At 39.1% G+C, this 23,707-nt stretch overlaps 1 protein-coding gene across 4 annotated transcripts in view; it reads right to left on the reverse strand.

Moving 5' to 3' along the window:
• Window positions 1–23,707, reverse strand: part of NSMCE2 (NSE2 (MMS21) homolog, SMC5-SMC6 complex SUMO ligase) — a 135,365-nt gene that overhangs the window by 91,424 nt on the left and 20,234 nt on the right. For all 4 annotated transcript variants that reach the window (XM_067290167.1, XM_067290163.1, XM_067290164.1 and 1 more), the window contains one exon: window positions 14,396–14,502. In XM_067290167.1, the coding sequence (XP_067146268.1) occupies window positions 14,396–14,502 (107 nt within the window). The remainder of the gene's footprint in view (window positions 1–14,395; window positions 14,503–23,707) is intronic.

Here is a 23,707-nt window from a genome sequence, read left to right on the forward strand (position 1 = left end):
CTAAAGAAAACTGAAATAATCCTGTTGTACAGGAAGGCTAGACTTTTCAGCAGAAGGCCCACTGGAATTAGCAAGAAGCTTCTTAATGAACTGAAATGCAAAAAGATGGCATATAGGAAAGAACAAGCAAAGGAGTACAAAAGCATTGCTTTGGTACTTAGGGACAAAATCAGGACAACAAAGTGCATTTAGAATTAAAACAAGTGAGGGATATAAAGAGAAACAAAAAGGAATTTGGTGAGTTCAGAGAAAACTCACAGATGTTGCTGAGTGGGGGAGACAACCTAGTGATGGTAGAGATGGGAAAGGCTGAAGTACTCAATATGTTTTTGGCTCAGTCTTCACAGGCAGACTGCTCCCAGATCTCCAGGTGTTCCAGGATGGTTTGGGAAGCAACAAGTTAGTGGTAACAAGTTAGGGACTAGTTAGAGTTGCTGGATGTATTCATTGAAATCAATGTGATCAGATGGGGTTCATCTGAGGGGGCTGAAAGAGTTTGCCAATGTGACTCCAAGACTGCAGTCTATCATCTACAAAAAATCATGGCCATCAGAGGAGGTCTCCGACAACTGGAAAAAAGTTAGTGTTATGCCCATCTTTAAAAAAAAAAAAAAAAAAGGCATGAAAAAGGATTTAGGGAACTACAGACCAGCTAGCCTCACCTCAGCCCCTGTAAAGATTATGTACCACATCCTTTTGGAAACTACTTCCAAATATGCAAAGAACAAAAAGGAAATCAGCAACAACCAACATGGATTTACCAAGGTTAGATCATGCTTGATCAAACTGATTGCCTTATGAGACGAAATGACCTGCTCTGCAGACATGGGGAGAGTAGTGGATGTAATCAATGAACTGCTAGGGAGATTGAAAACTGGCAGGACAGCAGGGCTCAGAGGGTAATACTCATAGTAAACATTAGTTTGATGTCCACTTGGTAGCCAGTAACAAGCCGGGTGCCCTAGTGTGAACAGGAGGGCTAGAAACGTTCAGTATCCTCACCAACAACCTGGACAAGGAAACCCAATGCACTCCCACCAGGTTTCCAGACAATACAAAACTAGGGACATTTTTCACAGACTAAGCAATAGAGGTCTAATTAAGATGTACCTTGAGAAGCTTCAGGATTAGACCAACAGAAATGTTATAAAGCTTAAAGAGGAGAAAAGTTGTGCACCTGTTCTGGGAGCAGAATAGCCCCATGCATCTGTGCATGCTGGAACTGACTGGCTTTGCAGCAGCTCTGCTGAAAAGGACATGGAGGTTATGGTGGATGCTAAGCCACATGTGAGCTGAACATTCTCATCGCAAATCAGGCAAACTGGATACTGGGCTATATTAGAAGCAGTGTGGCCAGCAGGACAGGGGAGGTTACCATCCCCCTCTATGAAGGCCACAGATGGAATACTGCATCCAGTTTTGAGCTCCCCAGTTCAAGAGGAACATGGAGAAACTGGATCTCTCCAGTTTCTGAGGAACAAAGGACTGACAAAGGACTACTAAAATGGGGAGGGGCCTCAGGCACACAACCTATGGGAGAGGCGGAAGGAGCTGGGCTTTCATAAAGAGAAGGCTAAAGGAGGCAAAAACTACTTGAAGGAGAGTTACAAAAGTGATGAAGCCAAACTTTTCTCAGCAGACGGAAACAATGTGGAAGATCATGGTTTTTTTCCTGATAGTGCTTAGTGTTTTCTCTTTTTTAAAAAAAATGCATGTTTTGTTGTCTCTTATTCATTGTCTCCTGCAATAAGCAGCCTCAGTACTCAGTACTGTACTAAGTACTCAGAACTCAGTTGATCATATATATGATCCCACTTGGACCACCTTTCTAGTTTACAACACTGATGATGCGGATATAAAAGACATTTTTATGTTGATTGATCCAGGAATTTCAGGGACTGGTGTTAAAACTTTCAGATTTTGATCCATTAAAATCAGTGGGAAACCTATACTGCATGGTACCTAAATGTCCAAGAAAACATTTCATCCCATTTGGTGTGGTTAAGACCAGAGCAGGTGCTTCAGTTCGAATTTCATCAAATTTACAAGAAGGGGGTCTCAGAAGACGCTCATCCAGAGCTTCCTCTCTTCAGTGTTACAAGCAAGATTTGTTATTTAGAGCATGTTACACAGCTTCTCTTCTTTTTCTCAGTCATTAAGGGAGAAAATTGGCAGCAAGACAAGTATCTAGCTCAAGATTCCTCTCTTCTCTGGTCCAAGTGGGTGTAACTGTCAACTTCAAGAAGGATTTTATCTGCTGGTACCTAATTATTAAATGGTTTGTGTGGTTTTATATGATGCAGATTTTAAGTTAGCTTTGAGATTAAGAATTTTTCAATTATGTAACAATGCCCAGAGCAGGAGACATTCATTTATTTATTTTTTAAATCATCAAATATAAGAGTAAGAAGATAGAGATAAATTATTAGATACCTTGAACACTTTCCATATATTAATATTATGGAGGCGAAAGGTAGCTTTTAGGTAGAACTATGTTCCAAAACAGGCTTGAAACAGAGCATAAATATTATTTCCTCTAAAGCCAGCTAGCCAGTCAGCATAAATTTCAGGATGGAGTAGTGCTTGTAGGTTCTAAATTTTCTGTGTAGTTTGTTTCCTAGTCCTAACAGCATTAAGATGAGTACTGCATCTGACTAAAGATTCATAGTCTCTTGTCTTTAATAGTGGCAGAAGCAAACACCTAGAGCACAAGTATGACAAGAGGGCCAAATAAAAAGATCTTCCTCTGTCCCCCATCATGTACTCTCCCTGCTTCCAGCAATCTGCAGTTTAGGGATTTCCTGAGATGGTGATTATATTTGCATCTTCGTGTCTAATAGTCATCAATGAGTTTTTCTTCCGTGAATTTGTCTAGTAACTTTATGAACTCATTAATGCTTCTGGTCTTGTGCCACATCCTGTACCAATTAACTCTGTAATTCAGTTATTCACTGTGTAAAAAGTTGCTTCCTTTTGTTTGTTTAAAGCCTGCTACTGGATGATTTCATAAAATGCCCCTTTGTTTTTATGTGATGTATTGTAACTAAGTACTTCTGTTCCATCCATGACTGTACCTACAATTATAGTCACCTCTTTTCTGAATTTATAGATTGTTTCTCCTTGAACAGAAGTAAAGCCACACTCTGTGCTTTTTGCTTTAGCTGGATTTTCTCCTTAGCAGTCTTAACTATCATAAAACACTGTCCTTCTATTCAAAATTTAACAGACAAATGAGCACTGAAGAGAACTAATATAATGGTGAATTACTATGATTTTTTAGTTTTGGGGTTCTTTTAACGACCGAGTGCAAATTCATTTTGAGCTGTTATACATGTAACAGCTGTAGTTTCCGCTGCTCTGTACACAAACCTGGTTGATGGGATTTGACTTTGTTTTTAAGCCTGACTGATGAAAGAGGCCGGGCACAAGCAAACTTAACTGGTAGATTAGAGAGGACACCTGAGTATACATATGAATGCAGAGACACACATAGTTATAATTGACTGGGACAGCTCTGTGCTAATCTGATTGATAGGCCAGATTCTCAGAAGACACTATTGAATAGGATCTCCACTGCTCTGTCAGATTTTCTCTGCTAAGAGATATAATGCACTGCTGTGGGAAAGAAAAAAAATATATCCAAAATATCCCCAGAATACTTCTGCTTCTATATTTCTTCTCTCTTTGGTACATGCCACCAAACTAACCACAGCCAACTCTGATTTTGGTGAAAGTAATGGACCAAAAGGGATTCTAAATCCTAAGCAGGTTACCTGTACCAGGAGAAGCAGGAAGAGGAGCTGCCCAAACTGAGCATAATCAACATGTCTCCTGGGAGAAGAGGTGACAATGAGGGCTGTGGCTGCAGTAGTTAGTAGAATTTAGCAGGGGTGGGGGGAGGTGGGCAGGGGGGGTTTTGTTTTGTTTTTACACAGAGGACAGAGGGGTTGTTAATAGCCAAGTCAAGAAACACCCTATTTCCATAGACAGTTTTACTGAACTGGACCGGACTATCCCTAAAGAAGCCCAACCTTCACCTATATCCTTTGATCACCTCCAACTAAGAATAAAAATATCCAGGGAAAAACATTTCATCCACAGCCCACCCTTTGTCACTACAACAAGTTATCGCACACCACAAAATCACACGCCACGAGTCTGCCCTACTTCAGTCGCCCCCTTTCCACTAACCCTTGTAAACTCTCCTTCCTCTGCAATTCCTTATTACACTATCCTCTCCCCACACAACAGACTGCTGGGGAAAAAAACGGCATAGTGACTGCTTTGTGCAGAAGACAAATAAATATGTGGTCGATGAAACATAGTGAAACATTCATAAACAAGCCGTGGTGATACAGTAAGGCACAAACATATGGGAAAAAAAACAGCTGGAGAGTTAACAGTAACAACATCACTTAGCTTTTCATTTATTTGCTTTTGTGGAATTTCTCAGGCATGGTGTGTGTGAGTGCGTGCACGGGTATGAACTTAACACTTTATCAAGGAAGTTTTGGGTGTATCTGATGTACACACTTATTTTCTTAAGTCTTTTAAAATATTTTTCCTTCACTGTCAGTGTTAACACACAAGTCTAAGGATAAAAGAAGTACTTCAGCTGGTTAAATCAGCTTACTCAGACTATGCACTTAGCTCAGTTAAGTAAGATGAGAGCCCAGTAATTAGTTCCACTTGCCAACCCTTTTTATCAAGCACAGTGTTTGCAACTCCCTATAGGTTATCAACAATGTGACCACATTTAGGAGATACTGTGACATCTGGCATTGATTTCTGGCAGGATTTAGATCATTTTTGAAACCTCTAACTGAAGTTGGAAAGATAATTAAATGCATACATACTTTTAAGCTCAAATAATTTTTTTAACATTAACAGCCATTAAAATAGGCATAGTTACTGCAGCAAACCACAAAAAAAAAAAAGAAGTCTTATGCTGTATTTATTTGTTTATTTTAATCAAAGCACATTGCATAGGAGCAATGCAAAAGGCGGGGGGGAGAAAGACAATTCAACATTTGCAGAAAAGGTTGAGTGCAAGTGCTAAAAATCACAAAACCATTATATAACTTATTAAAATAAAAGAAACATCAAAAAGCTATTCTTAAACTCTCAACATTAAAAAATAAAACAAAAATGCTCCACAAACCTTTAGCTCTTCCCATTTTAACACAGGCCTTAAACTGACAGTTCTATAAAAACTTAAAACATTCAGACAAATTTATATTATGTAGTTGCATGAATATGGTACATTCTAAATTACAACATGTAACATGTTATATGTACATTCCTGATTAAGCCCAATACTGTATAGCTCACCAAGAAAAAAATCCCAAATAATATAATTTATGTGGAAGCTAGGAATGAGAGTAGTAACTTCTATTAACTCCTTCTTAACCAAAATTCTTTCATAAAGAACAAATTCATAGTAGTAGCAGCCACAAAAAATACAATCTAATTAATGTTATAAGAAACATTTTATCTGTAATTCATTGTAAAGCTGCTAAGAATTTTGGAAAGAGGGAAAATCTGAGGAACTCAATGTTCTTATTGATAAGGTCAATACAAAACATAACAGGGAAAAGAACAAATGTTTTTAAATGAGTGGACTAACATTTAAACTTTTGTGGAAGAATATTGAAACACCCAACATACACGATAATCTCTGGAAACAATTATACTAATTAAAACAATACTGAACATTTGGAGAGAGACATTTTATGGAACCAATACCAAAATGGTCTCCCCAAAGACACTGATCAACTAGGGTGTGTTTGATTAACAGGAGAAGTTAATTTCAAGTCAAAACATCTGCTGCTGAGAATCATCCAGCTTTTAGAGTTCCTCAGCCCCAGCACTGAAGTCCTGAGACTGCCAGCAGGAGCATTCTAGCTGAAATGGTTAATTTGAAAGATTGTTTTCACTACTGATCAACTGAAGCTACAATTCCTGTGTTTCTGGTAATATGTTTCATTAGGCAAAAAAAAACCAACCAAACAAAAAATCCATGAAAAAGCCTTTCAGTTTGCACTGACTGGCCACCTCAACACCTACCAACAGAACATTTTGTAATTTCTTCTCTTGCCTGTAGGTTAAGCTAAGCCAGAAAGAGTTAACTCATGCTGACTCTGAAATGCAGACATTGCCTAGAAAAGCAAGGATCCAAACCAGAGGGACTTTCAGTCATGCTCTGCTGTGATCTTCTGGAATTTCAGAAACAGTTCAGACTGGCAGTTACAATCCTTGGTATTAAAATAAAATCATAACAAAGCTGAACTCTCAAATTGTTTTGAAATCCTAAAGCGAAAAAAAATAAAAATCTCTTTACAGACAGAGTTATGGGACACTGTCCTCATTTCACAGATGTGGAAACTGAGATCGTGGTTGAACAAGATAGTAAATTCAGTTTCCATATGTCTAATACCAAGACCAAAAACACCACAGCTGCATGACGCACTGATAAAGTGCAACTCACTTTGCCCATTCTAACTTTGCTCAGTTATGGTCCAACAGGTAGCGTCTGCCCTTCTGCAACCGGCATACAGCCAGCATAAACATGGTATCATGTGATCTGACTGATTTGATGAGAATGTGCTACCAGGCCATTTGGTACTGCACAAAAGTAGTATTAATGAACATGGGACCACTGCCCAAGGCACAGAGTGGAACAATTTGTCAAGGTCAACCAAATAGGTTGGTTGCTGGTATACCTGAAAATAGTATCCAGTCATCCTTAATCCCAGGCTAGTTTGCTACTTATTGGGCAGCACTCCTACCCAACTTAACAAACACTGTTTTCAAATTAAGATGGATTTTTTTTTTTTTTTTTTTTTTTTGCAGGTTTGTCCTAAATACTATCCCTGCTGCCACCCTGCTCTATGGAGGTCCCAGTTCCATGCTCTGGACCAAGGTCCAGAGCACTTCTTTTGACCCAAATTCTCACTTGCTAACCAGCTCTGGCCCCTGCTGCTCCACCCCTATCCACACAAGCCAAAGACCATTTCAGTAACTATGGTGTTGACCCTGCAAATATTTAGGAAAATGCTTAGCTCAACAAATGTAAGTAATCCCACTGAAGTCAAACAAACCTATGTTTGTGTGCAAGGGTTTCCACGGTTTAGCTTCCAAAAAGTGGGATATATTTTTATGCTTGCTGTAAGACGCTTGGAGACATTATTGAGGATGTGCTATATGACTACATAAATCAAAGAACACTATTCCTATTTCTTTATATACAGCTTACTATAAAAGCATTTTTAGTGGAGCTCATCAAATGTCAACTGTAATATATAACAGTAGTGAACTATACACACAGCTTACTAATTCTGGGAAAATATAAAATCAGCTCCCATCAAATGCTTAGCCCAACACATACAGAAATACACACAGAAGGTAAAGTAAATATTAGAAAGTAAATATTAGAAATGTGTTGAAATGCCTTCTTGTCACAATTTATGCAGGGAATGGAGTGCATGTCTATAGCAGTGCAATTTTGTTTGAATTATTGTTTGGGGACTGCAGCAGGACAGAATAAGCATAGCCCTGTTGATTCTAAATCATCTCAAAAGAATTGCATTAAAGAAATCTAAAAACATTAAAGAACTCCAAAGTTACGAAATGCCAGAATTAAGTTTGCCTGCAAAAACTTTATTCAGCTCTATGGTCCATGTAGAGGTTTAATTACAGAACTGCATTATTTTCCACTAGTATCCCATCTGAGTCACGATAAGAATTCAACCCAAGCGTCCATATTTTGCTTATTCTGTAAGATGAACTAACAGTCTCTGAAGTGGCTTCATTGCTAGACAGCAAGTAAACAAGCAGTAAAGAGCAATTTCAGTTAGCATTCAAGGAACCAAAATAGTGGCTATGGAGATATCCATCATTAACGGAAACTTTAAAGCTGAAGTAAAGTCTCCAGAAATCTATTCACTATCTGATGGGAGAGAAAAATGCTCAGGTGCAGTGCCTTTCACTGGGGGAACGCATTGTTGCTGCTGATGGTGGAGTTTAGTAGACTGTAAATGAACTTCAGGATAGATTCATTAGGTTCTACAGTTACAGTGTCAGAATAAATGTGGTGAAATACTATAAAAGCCCATTTTTTTCCTACCAGCCCAAGAAAAGATCTGTTCACTTCATTAAATCCATTTTCATGATTGCAGAGTTCACAGGCGTCTTCCTGAGCAGTTTCTATGTAGCAGAGGACTTTTTTTGATGAAAAGAAGGTCTTGAAATTTTCTTGAGTAGCATACAAGATTTCAGAATCAAAAACACTGATGCACTGCACGTACCAAAGACGATACTCTACTGGAACAGTAAAGGTCACAGTTGCAGATAGGGATATCACTGGTGGATTTTGCCCTAAAACAGGCTGTCATGGCAATGCCAGCAAGAAGAAAAAGAGGAGCAAAGTGCTCATTAAGAAAGTGTCTGACAAGGCTGTTTCTTGAGTCTCTATCAAATCCAACAAGGCTCTAGGAAGTTCCATGTCAAAAACGGTTTCACTGACAGTACTATCATGGGTATCGCAGTGTCAATCAGTGTGCACTGGCAGAGAGTCACGAATCAACTACAACACATGAATCCCATGGGATTCCTAGTCTTTTGATATTTAGCCATATGGAAGACTAACTAACAATTTGATTTTGAGGCACAGAGATGTCTCTAACAGGCAGCAAGGGTCATTGATGACACTGTCAGCATCTGCCACACAGACTGGACTTGGTCATCACACTAAGCTCTGCTGCTATAACTGTGCCACCAAGGAGCATGGGGGCAGAGTGGAATCACATTCCCTGATTGACCTTGCTATTCCTTCAAAACCCACTGCAGGTGGAGCTTCCACTACAGAAAGTGTTTTGTGGGATTAGTTTATTTTATCCAAAGAGATGACATGGCTGTACTGGCAGAACCTTCTCTAACAGGACACTCTGCCAACACAGCTATGCTGGCAGAGCCCAGGTAACAAAGATAATATCCCCGAGTCCCTTCTGTTTTTCTGAGACCAAGAAAGGCTGCTCAAGTCGTTGGAGCACTTGTCTTCCAACTTTTAAGTGAAGAAACTAAAATTCTTCTAAATTTAGAATTCTTCTAAATAGTTTTCAAGTCAAAAATAGCCTCCATGGACTTTACTGTAAAGCAGAGTTTTAGATAGGATTCATTCCTTTACTGCATATGCTGCTTAGATCACTTGTAAGCTGAACACTTGGAATGAAAATGACCTTCCTCCACACAATAAAGACACTTGCTGTATCACTGAAAGGAATTATTCCTCTATAGGATTAAAACCTATACACTTGGCAATGAAGATAGCAGATCCCAGTATTCTGCTCTAAATTATTGACAAAGCAAACAAACATCTCCTTCCACACCCTGCCCAATGAACTTAGCAGTCTAAAAGGGAACTTCTATCAATAAATGTAAGACTAGTTTCTGTATCTTTTGTAGAAACAAAACTACTCTTGTACAAGGTGCATTCCTCATCTTTGCCAAGAGAACAGAGAAAACTGAGCACTTGACAAATTGTGAAGTCACACACGCACGAATGACCCTTTCCAGACTTCTCGATTCCTATGCAAGATGCAGAACTACATCAACTGTATATACATTTACAGATTAAAAAGAGAGAGAGAGAGAGAGAGAATAGTTTTATTACACTTCATGTGTTCAAACTGTAATTACCCTTGATTTGACTCCTGAGCTGCAGTTGTAAGTGCTCAAGTCAGTTTCCATGTAGGACAACCAGAAGACAAAGATGACATCAGATGCCTCTGACATTTTGGTATAAATGACTCGCCTCAAATGGCATGGGAAAGCTGTAGCAGAAGTAGAGGTAACACCCAAGTGTCAAGGCAACTTGTAATAGTCTCTTCTTTTTGTTCCAGCGCAACACCACCTCTTTCCTAGCGCTGTATCAGCCATTCTCTTCCCCATGTGTGTCTATATGACTTCATGAACTTCCAAGCCCTGACTTTTCTCTTTCCATCAGCCTCTGCTCACACATCCTTCCTTAAAATTATTCTTACAAATGCTTCTTAAGTACATCTCCTATGCTTTTCTTCCTCCTCACTCAGGTTTGGTCCTCATCCTCCCTCTCAGAGTTCAGGCTTAGCAGAGGGCAGACAGTATAGAAGCAAGATAAATAGTCAAGTTTAGCAAAGTGGTAACTTAAAACAGAAAGTACTAAGCAACCTTTATCACCAATGCCACTACCAAACTCAACACTCTCCTCTCATTGGCAAAAAAAAAGCCCAGATTCTCTTCCCTGCCAAATTCAGCGAATACAATGAGACTTGGGGTGCTGCAGAACAAAGGAGAGGCAGGAACAATGCAGCATAAGAGAGCTTGTTATGACTTCCTTGTTCTCTAGATAGATCTGCAATACCTTGAGATTTATTTTATTTACAGAAATCTGGGGACTTCACAAAACTTACCCCAGCTTTTATAGCCTGAAACAAGCCAAATGCTTGAAAAGCAGAGATAGCAATCAGAGTCTATTGCCAACCCTCTTCTAATCTAGAAAGCAGAGTGGGAGAGAGTGAGCAGGCAGAGTATGTTGGCCCTCTGCCAGCTGAGAGCTCTCCCAGAGCAGGGGACACTTGAGCAGGCCAGGTCAGCCTGGTGAGTCCCAATCACTTGGGTCCACTTCAAGAGTATAAAGAAGCCAGTAAGAGATAATCCAGCATTCTCAGTCTTTGTTGTTGGTGGTGGAATACTAAAAATAAGAATGCTGTCTGGACTTTGCATGGAGAGGGCCCAAATATTGGCTAATACGTTTAAAAAAATACCCGTTACAAATGAAAAAAGCAGCAGCAGTAGGAGTCCAGTCATTACACAGGTACAAGAAAATCCAGTGGCACAGGGAGTTTCCACAGACAAAGGATTTCCCACAGCCTATTGTTGGAAACACTGTGATTCAATTGCTCATTTCTTACTCAACAGGCTGATGATTCAACCAGAAGAAGATGCTGATACGTTTCATCTTCTGCATCCCACCAACTGCAGCCTAAATCAATGAAGACTTGTTTTTTAAAAGCATGCAACTATACTTCATGATAGTTCCTTGTTATTTATATTACATACTTCTGTTGCACAATATCAACATTTTATCAGTCACTTAAACGTATACATAACAAAATAATAAATCAAGAGTTCTGATGCTGTCTGCAGAGAGCACAAGCTATCCTTATCTTGTCAACTTACAGTTGGACATTCACTACAAGCAGGTGATAAGGTGAAACACAGAACACAACCTACTTTCAGATTCACTGCTTCATGAAGAAACTAAAAGACCAGAAAAAATGATAAACTCACAAAATAATCAAATAAAACATGTTTTTCAGCTTGAAACAAATATTGTTAATATTGTATACAAAAACAGTCAGCTTGTGAAAATTAATGATCTGCTGCAACTTCCCAAAGAAAGCCCTCAGGGAAGAGACTCAGCTGGATTCAGGGAGCAAGCCAGTGGAGGCTATTTTAAACACAGGCTTTTCTGCAGCTGCCTCCACACGTAGCAGTCCTCAATTCAGTAACAGTATCTCTATTTCCTGAAGCAGATTTTAAGTTGGTCTCTGACAGGTAAATGGAGACATACTGTGTAGTTCTAGAGGCAGTACATGCAGCTATCCCCTCAAACAAAGCATTAGCTTTTATTCTTAGTGAACAGTTTTGTATCTCTGTTCTGCTGCAGAACCTTATATACATTTCTTCCTCTTATTCAAAAAGATTTGTTCAGGGTGCTGGCAGTGGAAAGTACAGAAAATTCCCTAGAGTGAGGCAGGAAGAAGGGATGGGAGAAGCGTGGCTGATTGATTAGCCATTATTGACTTTATAATCCATCTAGTCTCTTAAATTTATTGTATGTTTTGGAGCTTCATTCTTAAAGTCTTTGGAAAGAAAAAACAGGGAAGGAGCTTGTCTTACCCAAACAAGAAACAGGGTTTCTGACACAACATAAATGAGCTAAATTAAAAATAGAAAGCAAACAAACAAACAAAAATCCTCCAGGACTCACTTTCTGTAGCCAAGACAGATAGTGCTGAATCCAGTCCTAAAAAATCATGAATGTATCATTGCCCTACTGAAGCCAAACAAAAATACCTCCATTTCAGCCAAGCAGTTAAGCCTGTGCTCAACTTAAAGAGCATAAGTAAATGCATCTGAAGTAAACAGGATTTGAGTGCTTTGCTGATGAAGGGAAAGGCTTACTCTTTACACACTTAAGTTATGCATGAACTGATGTGTTCTGTTGATGCATAGGTATAGTGAGAGAAGTTATATTGTTGAAAATGTCTTGAAATTCCTTTTGTACAAAGTTACAACAATAACACATTGACTAGTTAATAGCTTACAAAAAATACATATACCACCTACGTTTCACTGAAGTCCTGATATACATCACTAATCTCTAAATATGTGACGACTAAATTAGATTTTACTAGTAAGGTTTTAAAAATAATGAATACTCCAAGTAAAAGGAAAAACTTCTGACTGGTCCGACAAATATAAGCTAGGAGCTCCACAGTTATAAGTGAATTGAAATGTGTATTTAGAGACTGTATAGAGAACATAACGCTGGCCAGCATTTGCCAATGTAGACATAGTTTTCAGCTCCTTCTAAACATATAATATTTACCTATTTGGATGAAAATTTTTCAGGTTACATATCTGATTCAGGATGATACTCAAAAGTTATTAAAGGAAAACCAGTTTACAAAATAAAAATGTAACCATCTCTTACATTAAAACCAGAGGAAAAATGGATTGTTTTGCTCTCCAGTTATGCTCTGGAACATGGATTTTATATCTTGAAGGGCAATCAGGGATGCACCTTTGCTTTCTCTAGAAAAATCCATACAAAATCGACACCTAAAACTCTATCTGCAGATACTAATACAGGTTATTCAGAAAGTTAAGTTCTCCAAGCATGATGCAGCCCAAAAATTGAAGGAATCGAGTAGACTGCACTGAAATTGAGTCTTTCAATATGTGCATCTGCCGTGGAGCCTGTGCTTTCAATACTTCACTTGCTGATAGCCAGACAGTGATGATCAGGAAGCAAAAAGAATAAGGAGCTGCCTTAAGAGAATGGTTTGGAAACTGCCTGATACAAGGGGGGAAAAAAGAAAAGAAAAGAAAAGAAAAGAAAAAAAAAAAGCAATATAGTGCAATCAGGATGACAACAAGGTTATAGAGCTGAGTCAATTATGCAGAGTCAGAGAGGCAGGAACAGAGAATCAGAGGGTGCAGACAGGATGATAATCATGAAGAAAAGTGGCAGGGTGGGAACAGCAGGAAAAGAAGGGACAAGTTAGCGGGAGGAGGATGGGCGGGAGAGGCAGATGCCATGAAGCGCGCTAATGTGTAACCATGGCCGACCCTGCAAGGGCGCCTCGGGCTCATGCTGTCTGGAGAAAAGGTGAACCCCAGCACCCCGTGGCAGTCAGTGCCAACCAGGCCACCATGCCACCCCGCGCGGGCCAGGCCAGGCCGAGCCACCTGCTGCACCGCACGGACAGGGCTGCTGCTCCGCAGCTGCTGTCATTAGCCCACCACCAATCTCTGCTCTTACGTTCACTGAGCACAAATACATAAATGAATGGGATTTTTTTTGATATCGCTTTCTGTTTGAAAGAGGCAGGAAGAGAAAAATCCTTCTGAAAACTTGTATTCAGCTACCTAACCCATGGCATCCTCTTCAGCCTGGTTTGCTAATGAAAAGGAGCTTATGCAACTTGTGTGTGTGTCTGTGTCATCCTAAGTGCTCCAGCGACTGCAATCACATTCAACGCCAAGCCAGAAACCCCCTCCAAACACTGAGATGCCACAAGTCTTGCAAAAATGAGTGGTCAGGTATCAAATGAGACCCTGGTTAATTGAATGAACAATTAACAACCTCACCCTTTATTAAGCATCAGCAAATTCATGTGGCAGAAAGACTCTGGAAACCAGGCTTCATTAGTTCTGCTGCTGCTGCAGCCACTTGTTTATTCCTGAAATTAGCTGCCTGAAATTAGCTGCCTCATTCATTACGTGGCTTCCATCTTCCTCAACACATGAGGCAAGTATCGTCTGAGACTGGTGTTTTAACTACACAGTCCTCATTCATTCCCAAAGCGCTATTCATCTATATTCTGACTGGTGCAGGAGTTTCGTGGAAAATAATACTGAACATGTAATTAGAAACTGTATCACAATGCATGCATACTGGGAAGCAAAATTACAGCTGTATGGGCAAACTTAGTATTTTACCTTTAAAAAAAAAAACAGTTTTTCCAACAATATATTATTTTAATGTAACATTTTGTATTTAACAACTAAAAGATAATATTTAAATAAGCATATATATTGGATAACTTTAATAGAAGTGACAGTTTACCTGACTGACTGTTTCTTCAATTGCTCTCATATAATGATCAAGTTCTCTGTCCATTGCAGCATATTCTAACATCACATTTTCCATACTGTTAACCTCTTCTACATTATCTGCAAAACAAAGTATTTTGTACATGGATTATCAATTGTATTAGCTTCAGGCAGCATTTTTCCTTTACAGATATGAAAACAAATATTAACACTGTGAATTTGTTACATTGTGAATGAAAATACAGTAACTGTATTTCAGCATCTGTAAGGAACAGCAGGTGTTTTCAGCCTCCTCAAACATATACTTCTTACCTATTTTGCAACCATAAACCTTGACATTTCTTGAGTAACTTGAACAAACAGCTTACTCAGAAAGACACTTCCCTGGTTTCATGTGAACAAGAGAGTGTGTGTGTAATTTCATCTACCAACACCTAGTCATTAGGCAATCAGGGTATTTTCTGCAAAAGTTATATTTCATGACTCATCACACTGCCTCAGAAATATTCAGAAGAAACTTAAATGCCTTTTCACTACAATACAGTTCAAAACTATAATTAGACCCCTTTTCCCCCAATAAACATAGTTATTGCCAAATCAGAACAGAGCCAGAATTTTATAACACAGGAATTAATGGAAGACTGAATAGTATTGATAAATTAAACAGTAAAATTTTAATTGACAGTGAAAAAATCAATGAATACAGGACATGCGATTAGTAATTCATATCCATTTTTATCCTCTTCTGCATTGCTCCTAATTTCACTCCTTTCATCTCCAATTACACCACTGCTTTCCCTTCTCACTTTGCCGTGCATGCAGTCAGCTAGATGAGGACTCCTCATAGATGTTCCAGGGCTAAACAGCCACAGCTCTATCTCCTGACACCGGTGCATGTACCACACCAAATACAGCCAACTGTGGGAGGACAGACAGCCACAAGCCCCTAACCCATTTATGCAATTAAGGAATTGGGAAATATAAATCTTCATTTCTTCTGTTCCCATTTATTCCTACCCTGTAAGTTCCAGGTATAGGGAAAGGTGCTGGAAGCAGCTTGAAGCTGGAAGCAGTGAAAAAGCCCCCAAATCTGTAATGCAGAGATAGGGGGAGACATTCAATGGAGCATTCCTCTTTATGAGCAGATTAAGTAGCCAATCTGTGCTGTTATTTTTAGGAAGAAAATCATTGTATAGGTTTTTAAACTACTTCATTGGGAAGAAAGGAAAATGCCTTCCTATCTGGCAGGCTGGGGCACTTTGTACGTTGCTAAGTGTATTAGTACGTTAGAGCACAAAAATCCGGCTCTGCAGAAAGCTAACAAAGCATTGCGCCTGGCCTTCTTTGCTTAAGAGCAAAACCTGAAACTGTTGCTGAAACACATCACTCAGGGATAGAAGTTTCGCACCATATGAAACAGTGATGGATTCAGGACACAGAAGGAAAAGCTCTAAGATATATTTACACAAAAAAGTTACATAACAAGCCATACTATTTTGTGAACATGGCAATTACAGTCATGATGTTTCCCTTAATTATATATAGGCTTGGTATGTATCCATTTTTCATTAAGTAGATGAATGGGTAATGCAGACAGAATCTTGGCATCCCTGCAACTTTCTTCTGAATAATCAGCGTTTCCCTCTCCCCTTCCCCTTCCCTCCCACCCAGTTTCCATATCCTGTCTGGTAGCTATGATCATGCTCTTTTTCCTTCCTGCTAGGAAGCATATGAAGTGCCTCCTTCAAGGCTGATACAAATGGTACTCCATGAATCACAGGAAAGGTTTGCGTAGCAAGTAACTGTCATTCTCCTCCCATGGCCCAAATGAATCATCTCAACGACATAAAGAAACTACAGTGGCCTAAATCTTTTTTTCCTAGGAGAAGAAAAGGGCATTGTTAAACAGCAAGGGAGCTATATTAATGCCATCTTTCATAAAAGTTCAGAAAAGCTTTAGATAAAGAATAATAATGTTGCAGCTGATCTTACAGCACTGGAGAGGTGCACTAAAATTAAGCACAAACAAAGAGGTGGAAGGCAGCTCAGGCAGGAGGGACATTATCTGTAACTACGTCCTGCCCTACATTCTTCCAGTCCCAAGAGTTACACCTATCCAGTGGCCTGTTTTAAGTCTCAAATGGTGTTCATCAGTGTCCCTTTGCTATTATTCTCTCATGCACATGAAGCTATGTATGTTTTACATACTGGGAAGACTCTAAAGGTGTATCACTAATGCATGATTAGAGCCTGCCCTTAAAGAAGTTATGGACATAAAGATGGATCCTCCTATTTCTACTCTTTGACAGATAGCAGAGTCCACTTTATACCTGTGGTTCAAGCCATAATTCAAGGCACTGAGAGCTAAGAGGAAATCTCCTTTGTTGTTCCCAGCCACTCATCTCCCCTTCTCCTAAAGATGATGGGAAGGAAAACTTACATTTCAGACTATTCTATTTGCCTTTAAAAAACTCTCATAACTTCAAATGACACTGCAATCACTCTCTATGCATGGCCCCTCTGCTCCCACCGCACCTTCCCTTCCCCTGATGAGCTAAGGGCACTTCTGGCCCTCCCTGGTGAGGAGCAGGTGAAAAGCAGAGCATGGGTACACAGGATGAGAAACTGGGTTCTAGCAGGTGACTGTCCTGGGATATAAAGTTTGACAGCTCACACATCGAGGCAGAGGTACCAGCACCTTTAGTGTCTCCTTGGGACAGAGTCCACCACAGACAAATCAGAACACCCCCGCTGACCTGATCTTACTAGGGAATGAGAAATTAGCAAAGACAGACACACCTACCTCTCCCATCCACCATCCCACAACTCACTCTCCCAAATACCACAGACCCTTTAGTTCAACAGCACTGTGATATTAAGAGGAATCAGAATTTAACAATTATATCAGGCTTTTGAAAGATTAAATGTCATTATCCATTATCCACTCTCCAAAACCCATTGCTATTTTTATTTTGGTTTGAGGAAAGGAGTGGAGGTTCATGATAGAGAGAGATGCAAGGCACTGTCCCTCTCCCATCAGACTGGGACCACATTATCTGCTGAATACCCTCCAGCCAAATTCCAGCCAGAAAGCCAGCTAACTCTCCTGAGTACTCAAACCTTTCATTCTGCAGGCCAAAAACCTAACTCAATGCCAAACTCAGATGCTTTGCAACTGCTGGATCAGTGCCTTTCTGTTATCTAATCAAAATTTATCCTAATCTTGTTTCTAATTCATATCTAAAGAATGCATTCCAAACTCTCTGCATATGCTTCTAGCTACTGCCACAAAATACCGTAGAAGTTGCATATTGTAGTTAAGTCTCCTTGTTATCTAGGCTAAATATGTTGAGTTCACTAAGCATTTCTCCACAAGACCTTACCATCACCACCCAGAGATTATACATTTTGCAATATTACATCTTTTATTTAAAGAAAGTGCAGTTCAAGGCCATAATTTTCATTTTCAAAGCTCCACATGCATGATGTTAAAATTAGCTGGCTAAATATCTACACTTCATAATTACGAATTTCAACTTGCCTAACTTTAAAACTCTTTTCATACTGAAAACAGGGATACTATTCTGAAAAGTCTCTCTACAAAGTACATCAAAAAAATACATAAAAAGACTAACAAGAGTTCAAATCTCTTGTTTCTAATAAGAGATCAAACTGACCATGCTCAGGTGGCTTACTGCTGATTCAAATTGTAATCAGTCAGGGCAAAGTTACATACCATGAAGCCAAAAGTGCTAGAACAGACTTTGCAAAAACAGGACGGAGTCAAATCAGCACTGTTTTAATGCTACATATATTAACACTTGTCTAAAATACCACCCATTTATCCAAAGCTTTTAATTCCTTCTAATATCTCTGAGCTCATATTTACTGTTTACTTTAGTTATCTGTATAGATCCACAAGTTAGCAAATTTTCAAAATTTCTTTCATAACTTCCTCTTTTTCTGTGCAAAAAGTCACTAACAGCATAATTATTTACTTATTTATGGTATTACAGCTGTTCTACGGACAATACATAGCAAACACAGTCTGCCATGGAAGTAAACTATTATTTGAATTGCTATCTCAAACAAAATATTCTGGAATACCATTCAATTATAGGAAGGCTCTAAGCCTACAAATATAACAGTACTTAAAATGAATGTTTAAGCATATGCAACATGGATTAACATAAATATACATACACACTCACATTTTTATCATATTGGCTAACAGAAGTCAAGCTTTCAATTTGAAACAAAACAGGACATCATGATTTCTACCCTTTGCACTACATATTACGTTGTTTTTAACTTCAGTGCTACACACTGTTTCTCCATCAGGCTCTCCCATCATTCAATGTAGAAGAGGAATGGTATCCCATTGCCCACAGATTTTGACAGTAGATTTCAGACTTTTAAAACAAATGTAACAGACATTTGTCACTTGAGCCAATAGTGACAGTAGCAGTAGTAGGCAGTTGTCTTCATACACACCAGCAGCAGATAAAATACACATTTTGCCAGCAGGTTTCAAGTTACTGCTGACGGCAGGGGAATGCAGGCTCCAGGACTCCTTGATTTAGTTCCACCTTCGGGATACAGTTAACATTTTCCATTGTTGTTAGCAAATACTTCATTTTCAAAACAACAAAAAAATGCCAACACAGACACATGTACACACACACCATTCTGGTCCATGCAAAATGGCTGGTAATTCAAGTCAGACCATACATCTAGAAAAAACAACAACAACAAACGAACAAAAAAATTGACCTAACCTCCTCAAAATTTTTCTCACACAACAATTGGAGAAGGCCATACAGGGAAGTGGCAATTGGTGGAGTAAATGGGAACTTAGGGCAGTAATTGCAGAATTTCACTGCATATAATAGCCAGAAGATACTCACTGCTGAAGCCAGTCCTAAAGAAGCCTCAGGCTTCTCAGGAAATGCTTAAACTGGGCTGTAGTGTATTCCAAGCTAGATTTCCCTCCCTGTCTCCTAAAGAAGCCAGTCCGTTTGCACAGAATGCTTTGATATACACAGAGCTACAGACTGAGCGTGCACAACTTTACAGACCAATGTTTGGTGCCTTCACCTACGTACCAGCACTCCAGTGAAAACTAGGTATCTTTTACACAGTGAAATGACATCTATGAGAGAAAGAGAAATCTACTCCTCAATACCCTACAGCCTTGTTTCTAAACTGTTCTCCTGGAAGATGGATGAAAGGGAGTTCAAATCCATGAATATGAGTTCAAGAACTTTCAAGGAAAGGAGGAAGTTGAACCTGAGTTTCCTATATTCCATCAAAGAAGAAATTTGAGTAGAAGAAAGAAAAGTGAGAAAGTTGTAGGAGACAGGACTACAGGAATCTGTAAGGAAAGAAAGGCACAGGAGGCCCACAGTTCCACCAGAACTGTCACTTGTGAATGGTTCCTAAAGCTTTACCTAATTTTCCATTTGGCTTTTGTTAAGAAATTGCAAAACAAACTACAGTGCTTTGATTCAGATCAAGCACTTTGCTTTACCTGAGTGAAGTCTTCTGAGGTTTTATGTGGGAGGGGAAAGGGAGATGTTTCTCAGTTTGGATTGAAACATTTATTTTATTCAGCAGCTAACTGGAAAAAAGTATATATTGTCGATTATCCAGTTCTCTGAGATTTTTTAATACGATGAGACAAGAGCATCTGTTAGATTACAAACTACTTCTGACAAGAAAATTCATCTTGTGTTCTAAGCTATTTCACTGTAGGCTATGATTGTCTGAAATGAGAAGAGACAAGATTCAGTGACCCAGGAGGCTCCTGCCAATGGTTTGGAAATGAAACCCAAGCACACTGTATTCTAGAGAGTCAACATTTTAACAGAAATGGACCACTTGGGGTGCCTCCATTCTGAATGCCCAGTTTGAAACATCTCACATGGCCAGCATTTTCAGAGAGTGGGTGTTACACACATTCTGAGAACAGAGTCATCTCAGAGTGGGCACAGGGAAGCTGAGGCACCCAGTATTACTAATTACTTTTGAAAATAACTTACTATATTATTCTATAATAAAGTAATCACGAAACTTTTGCTCAATATGAAACTCCCTTAGACACCATTGCCAGCAGAACTAGGCCAACAGTAGTTTTGAAAGTAACTTCCTTATAATACCTGTTTTTCTTAAAGACCATCGGGGGAGGCTAAAAAGTCATAATGACCCCAGTTCAGATTTGAGAGCAGTAATGAAGATCTATCTTACCAGATATTTCTGCCACAGTATCCAAACAGACTGCAAGGTAAGAAGGGCAGTACCTCTCAACTCCTGTTCACACTGCAGTAATACCCAGTGAAATAAACAGGGCAGCTCATACAGTTTGATTTAGCAAAGCACTTCAACAAGCGCTGACGTGCTTTGCCGTATAAAATCCAAAATAAAATATTATTCAACACAAATAGAGATGGTTTAATTTAGGCCAAGACACACGAAAAATAAAAGGACATCAACTGGTCTTTCATATAGGTAAACAGAGTTTGCTATGGGTGAGAAATGGAGAAAAGTCCTTAAATCATTTCTACATAATTTTTACTGTCAGAACCTCTATGCTGGGTGCAATGCGTACAATATCAAGACATGAAGACAGGTAGTATGTGCACACTTACCCAACTGAAAATGGATGCTTGCTTGACTAAATGTTAAGGTCCACACAACTCAGAGGCTACTTCCCTCCCTTCAGACAAAAGATAACAGAATTCTCCTGACCAGTACCTCTTTATTAAATTCCAAGGTCACAGTGATGTTAATCTTTATTATATCGCTTAACACCTACTTAGTTTTGCAGAAAGAACAATTTAAAGTTTTTTTTTAAAAAAGAAGACAATTTAACTAGTAGGTGGGACCAATGAAAAGAAGATAAACCATTTACAAGATGTAACAGTTCTGAGAAGCAACTCAAGCTCTCCTTTCATAGTTCTGTCAGTTTTCTGTCATTATGATGATGTCCATCCAGAATTACTGCGCTCTGTTCAACAAATGACTACATCAGCATTTCTCAACACTATCTACATTCACAGGCCCAGGGAGAACAAGAACACAAGTCATGCTGACAGCTAAATAGCAAGCAAACATCAAGGGTGAGGTTCATGTACCTTTTCCTTGGCAACAAAGGCAGCTTCACAGACCATCTCTACAGACACTCATCCTTGCTCCTTCCTCATAGGTTTCTCCTCTACCTTCCCTCAGCTGGGACAACGTAACTTTTCACAGCACTACACTAAACTGGATCAACGAAACAATCCAAGCTAAATACAGCATCCCTCAAAAAAAAAAAATATATGTATATATATACACATATATATATCCACCCCTAAGGGGGGATGGTATCCCAGTGATTGAATTTACGGTGCATATGTGCAAATAGTTGTATCAGCACACTTGAGGGGGAGGAAAATTCTAGTGGTGGGGGAGGGTTGGGGGAATAACATCCTAAACCAACTTGTTCACCAAGAAAAAAGTAGAGAAACCACACCTGTATTTTCTAAGCAAGTAGAAGGCATACATTATCTTTACATAGAAATCTCAGACCAATCTCTCATAAAGTAAATAACAAAAAAGCCCTCTATTTTCCTAACTGTGTGTATGCATGCATACATATATATATATCTCTCCATCTCTTCTCAGCATATTTCAACATATGATGAAATTAAGACTGAAAACAACATTTGCTATTAATTTTAATGGGAAAGGATTTTCCTGTGGCTAACAAGCTTGCCTGTGGAGGTGTGAGCATGTCTACACCACACAACAGAGCATGGTTCAGAGCCCCAAGCTGCTGCTGACCTAGCCTTCTCAAGAACTAGAGATGTGAGGGCTGGGAGGATTTAAAAAACAAAGAGTCTGCTGCTGTCCTCCTTCTACCCACCTTCTCCTTCCACAACTTGATATGGTAAGATTAGAATTTGGTCAAAATTTTCTTTTCATGAAATAGTTTCCCTCACAAGGAACAGTGAAATATTCTTTAAGGTAACTTTTAACAGTGTTAAAATTGCTACTCTTAAATCCATCAAAACACTTTCTAAAACTACTACTTCAAATGAAGGTATTTTATTTCAAAACTTTAATAGGTAGTTAAAATTTCCATAAATGGTTAACAGCCCGCTGTTTCTATGATCTTCACTGTACAGGAATACCTGCAAAAATCATTCTGTTCATTGCTCATTTCCAACTTGTTTATTCTTTATTTTTTTAAAGAATCGTTAAGTGTCTTCTGTATTAACAGAGATCTCTGCTTGCATACTATGAGTTCTAGAGACATAATTCCCCCTTTTTGTTTACAGGTCAACAGTATTAATGCTTTCTCTTGTCAATAACAGAGTCTTCCCTGATTGTGAATTGCATCAAGAGGTCAAAAAAAATACACTTACGTACTTCAGTGTGAAGTGCAACTCTGTCTCTTAATAAAAGGCATACTTGTCATTATCCAAAAGTAAACAAAACCGTTAGGTTCTTCACAAAATAAACTTTCCTTGTGTTAATGAATCTGTTATATTCCTCATCTCAGAAAAGCTCATTCAAACTACACCTGCATTAAAATAAACGCAGTAGTTACTCAGAATTTCCTCCATTCATAAACTGGCTTTTGGGGAAACTGGAAATGGGAGGGCAAGACAACGAAAAATCAGTAAAGATAGGAAAATAAACCGTTTTCACCCAAGACCTTCAAAATTCTCAGAAACATTACATCTCTGTCCAGAATTGGAGGCTGCTTACTTAGCTCTGAGATCAAGCTAACAAGCTCTCATCAGAGCTTATTAAATCAGATGCAATGTCTCAGTAAATCAGATGCAATGTCTCAGTAAATGCAACTGCCTTGGTTCCAGACTCAAGCTACCATAATGTCCAGGTCTGGTGCAGATATATCAGATTCAAAATCTAATTGCAGACTAGACATGTTCCACATCTCTGTGTGGCACCACAAGAAATGGGAGTCACCTGCTGCACCTTCAAAGGCCTGGCCAGAAAACAGGACCATGGTGTGGGACAGAGGCAGGGGAGTCGTCTCTCAGAGAGACCGAGAGTGTAGTTTCACTGCAGAGGCAATCTTGCTCTTGGTCCTTCATTGCATATGCCCATACGTTCACAGGTGTCAGTACTAGTGCTTGTGCCTCTGCACAGACTACTCAACAAACTGGTCCCACTGAAAACTAAGAGAGCTATTCTTTCTAATACAAGCAAAACCCTATTAGCAGACTGCACCATGAATGAGCTCTAGTACATATCAAAGGGGAAAGCAAGACCAAGACAATTCTTCCCTAGCAGCACCGACTTATTTCAGCTCAGT

This window comes from Apteryx mantelli, chromosome 2 (genome assembly GCF_036417845.1).
Source record: "Apteryx mantelli isolate bAptMan1 chromosome 2, bAptMan1.hap1, whole genome shotgun sequence".
Taxonomy (NCBI): domain Eukaryota; kingdom Metazoa; phylum Chordata; class Aves; order Apterygiformes; family Apterygidae; genus Apteryx; species Apteryx mantelli.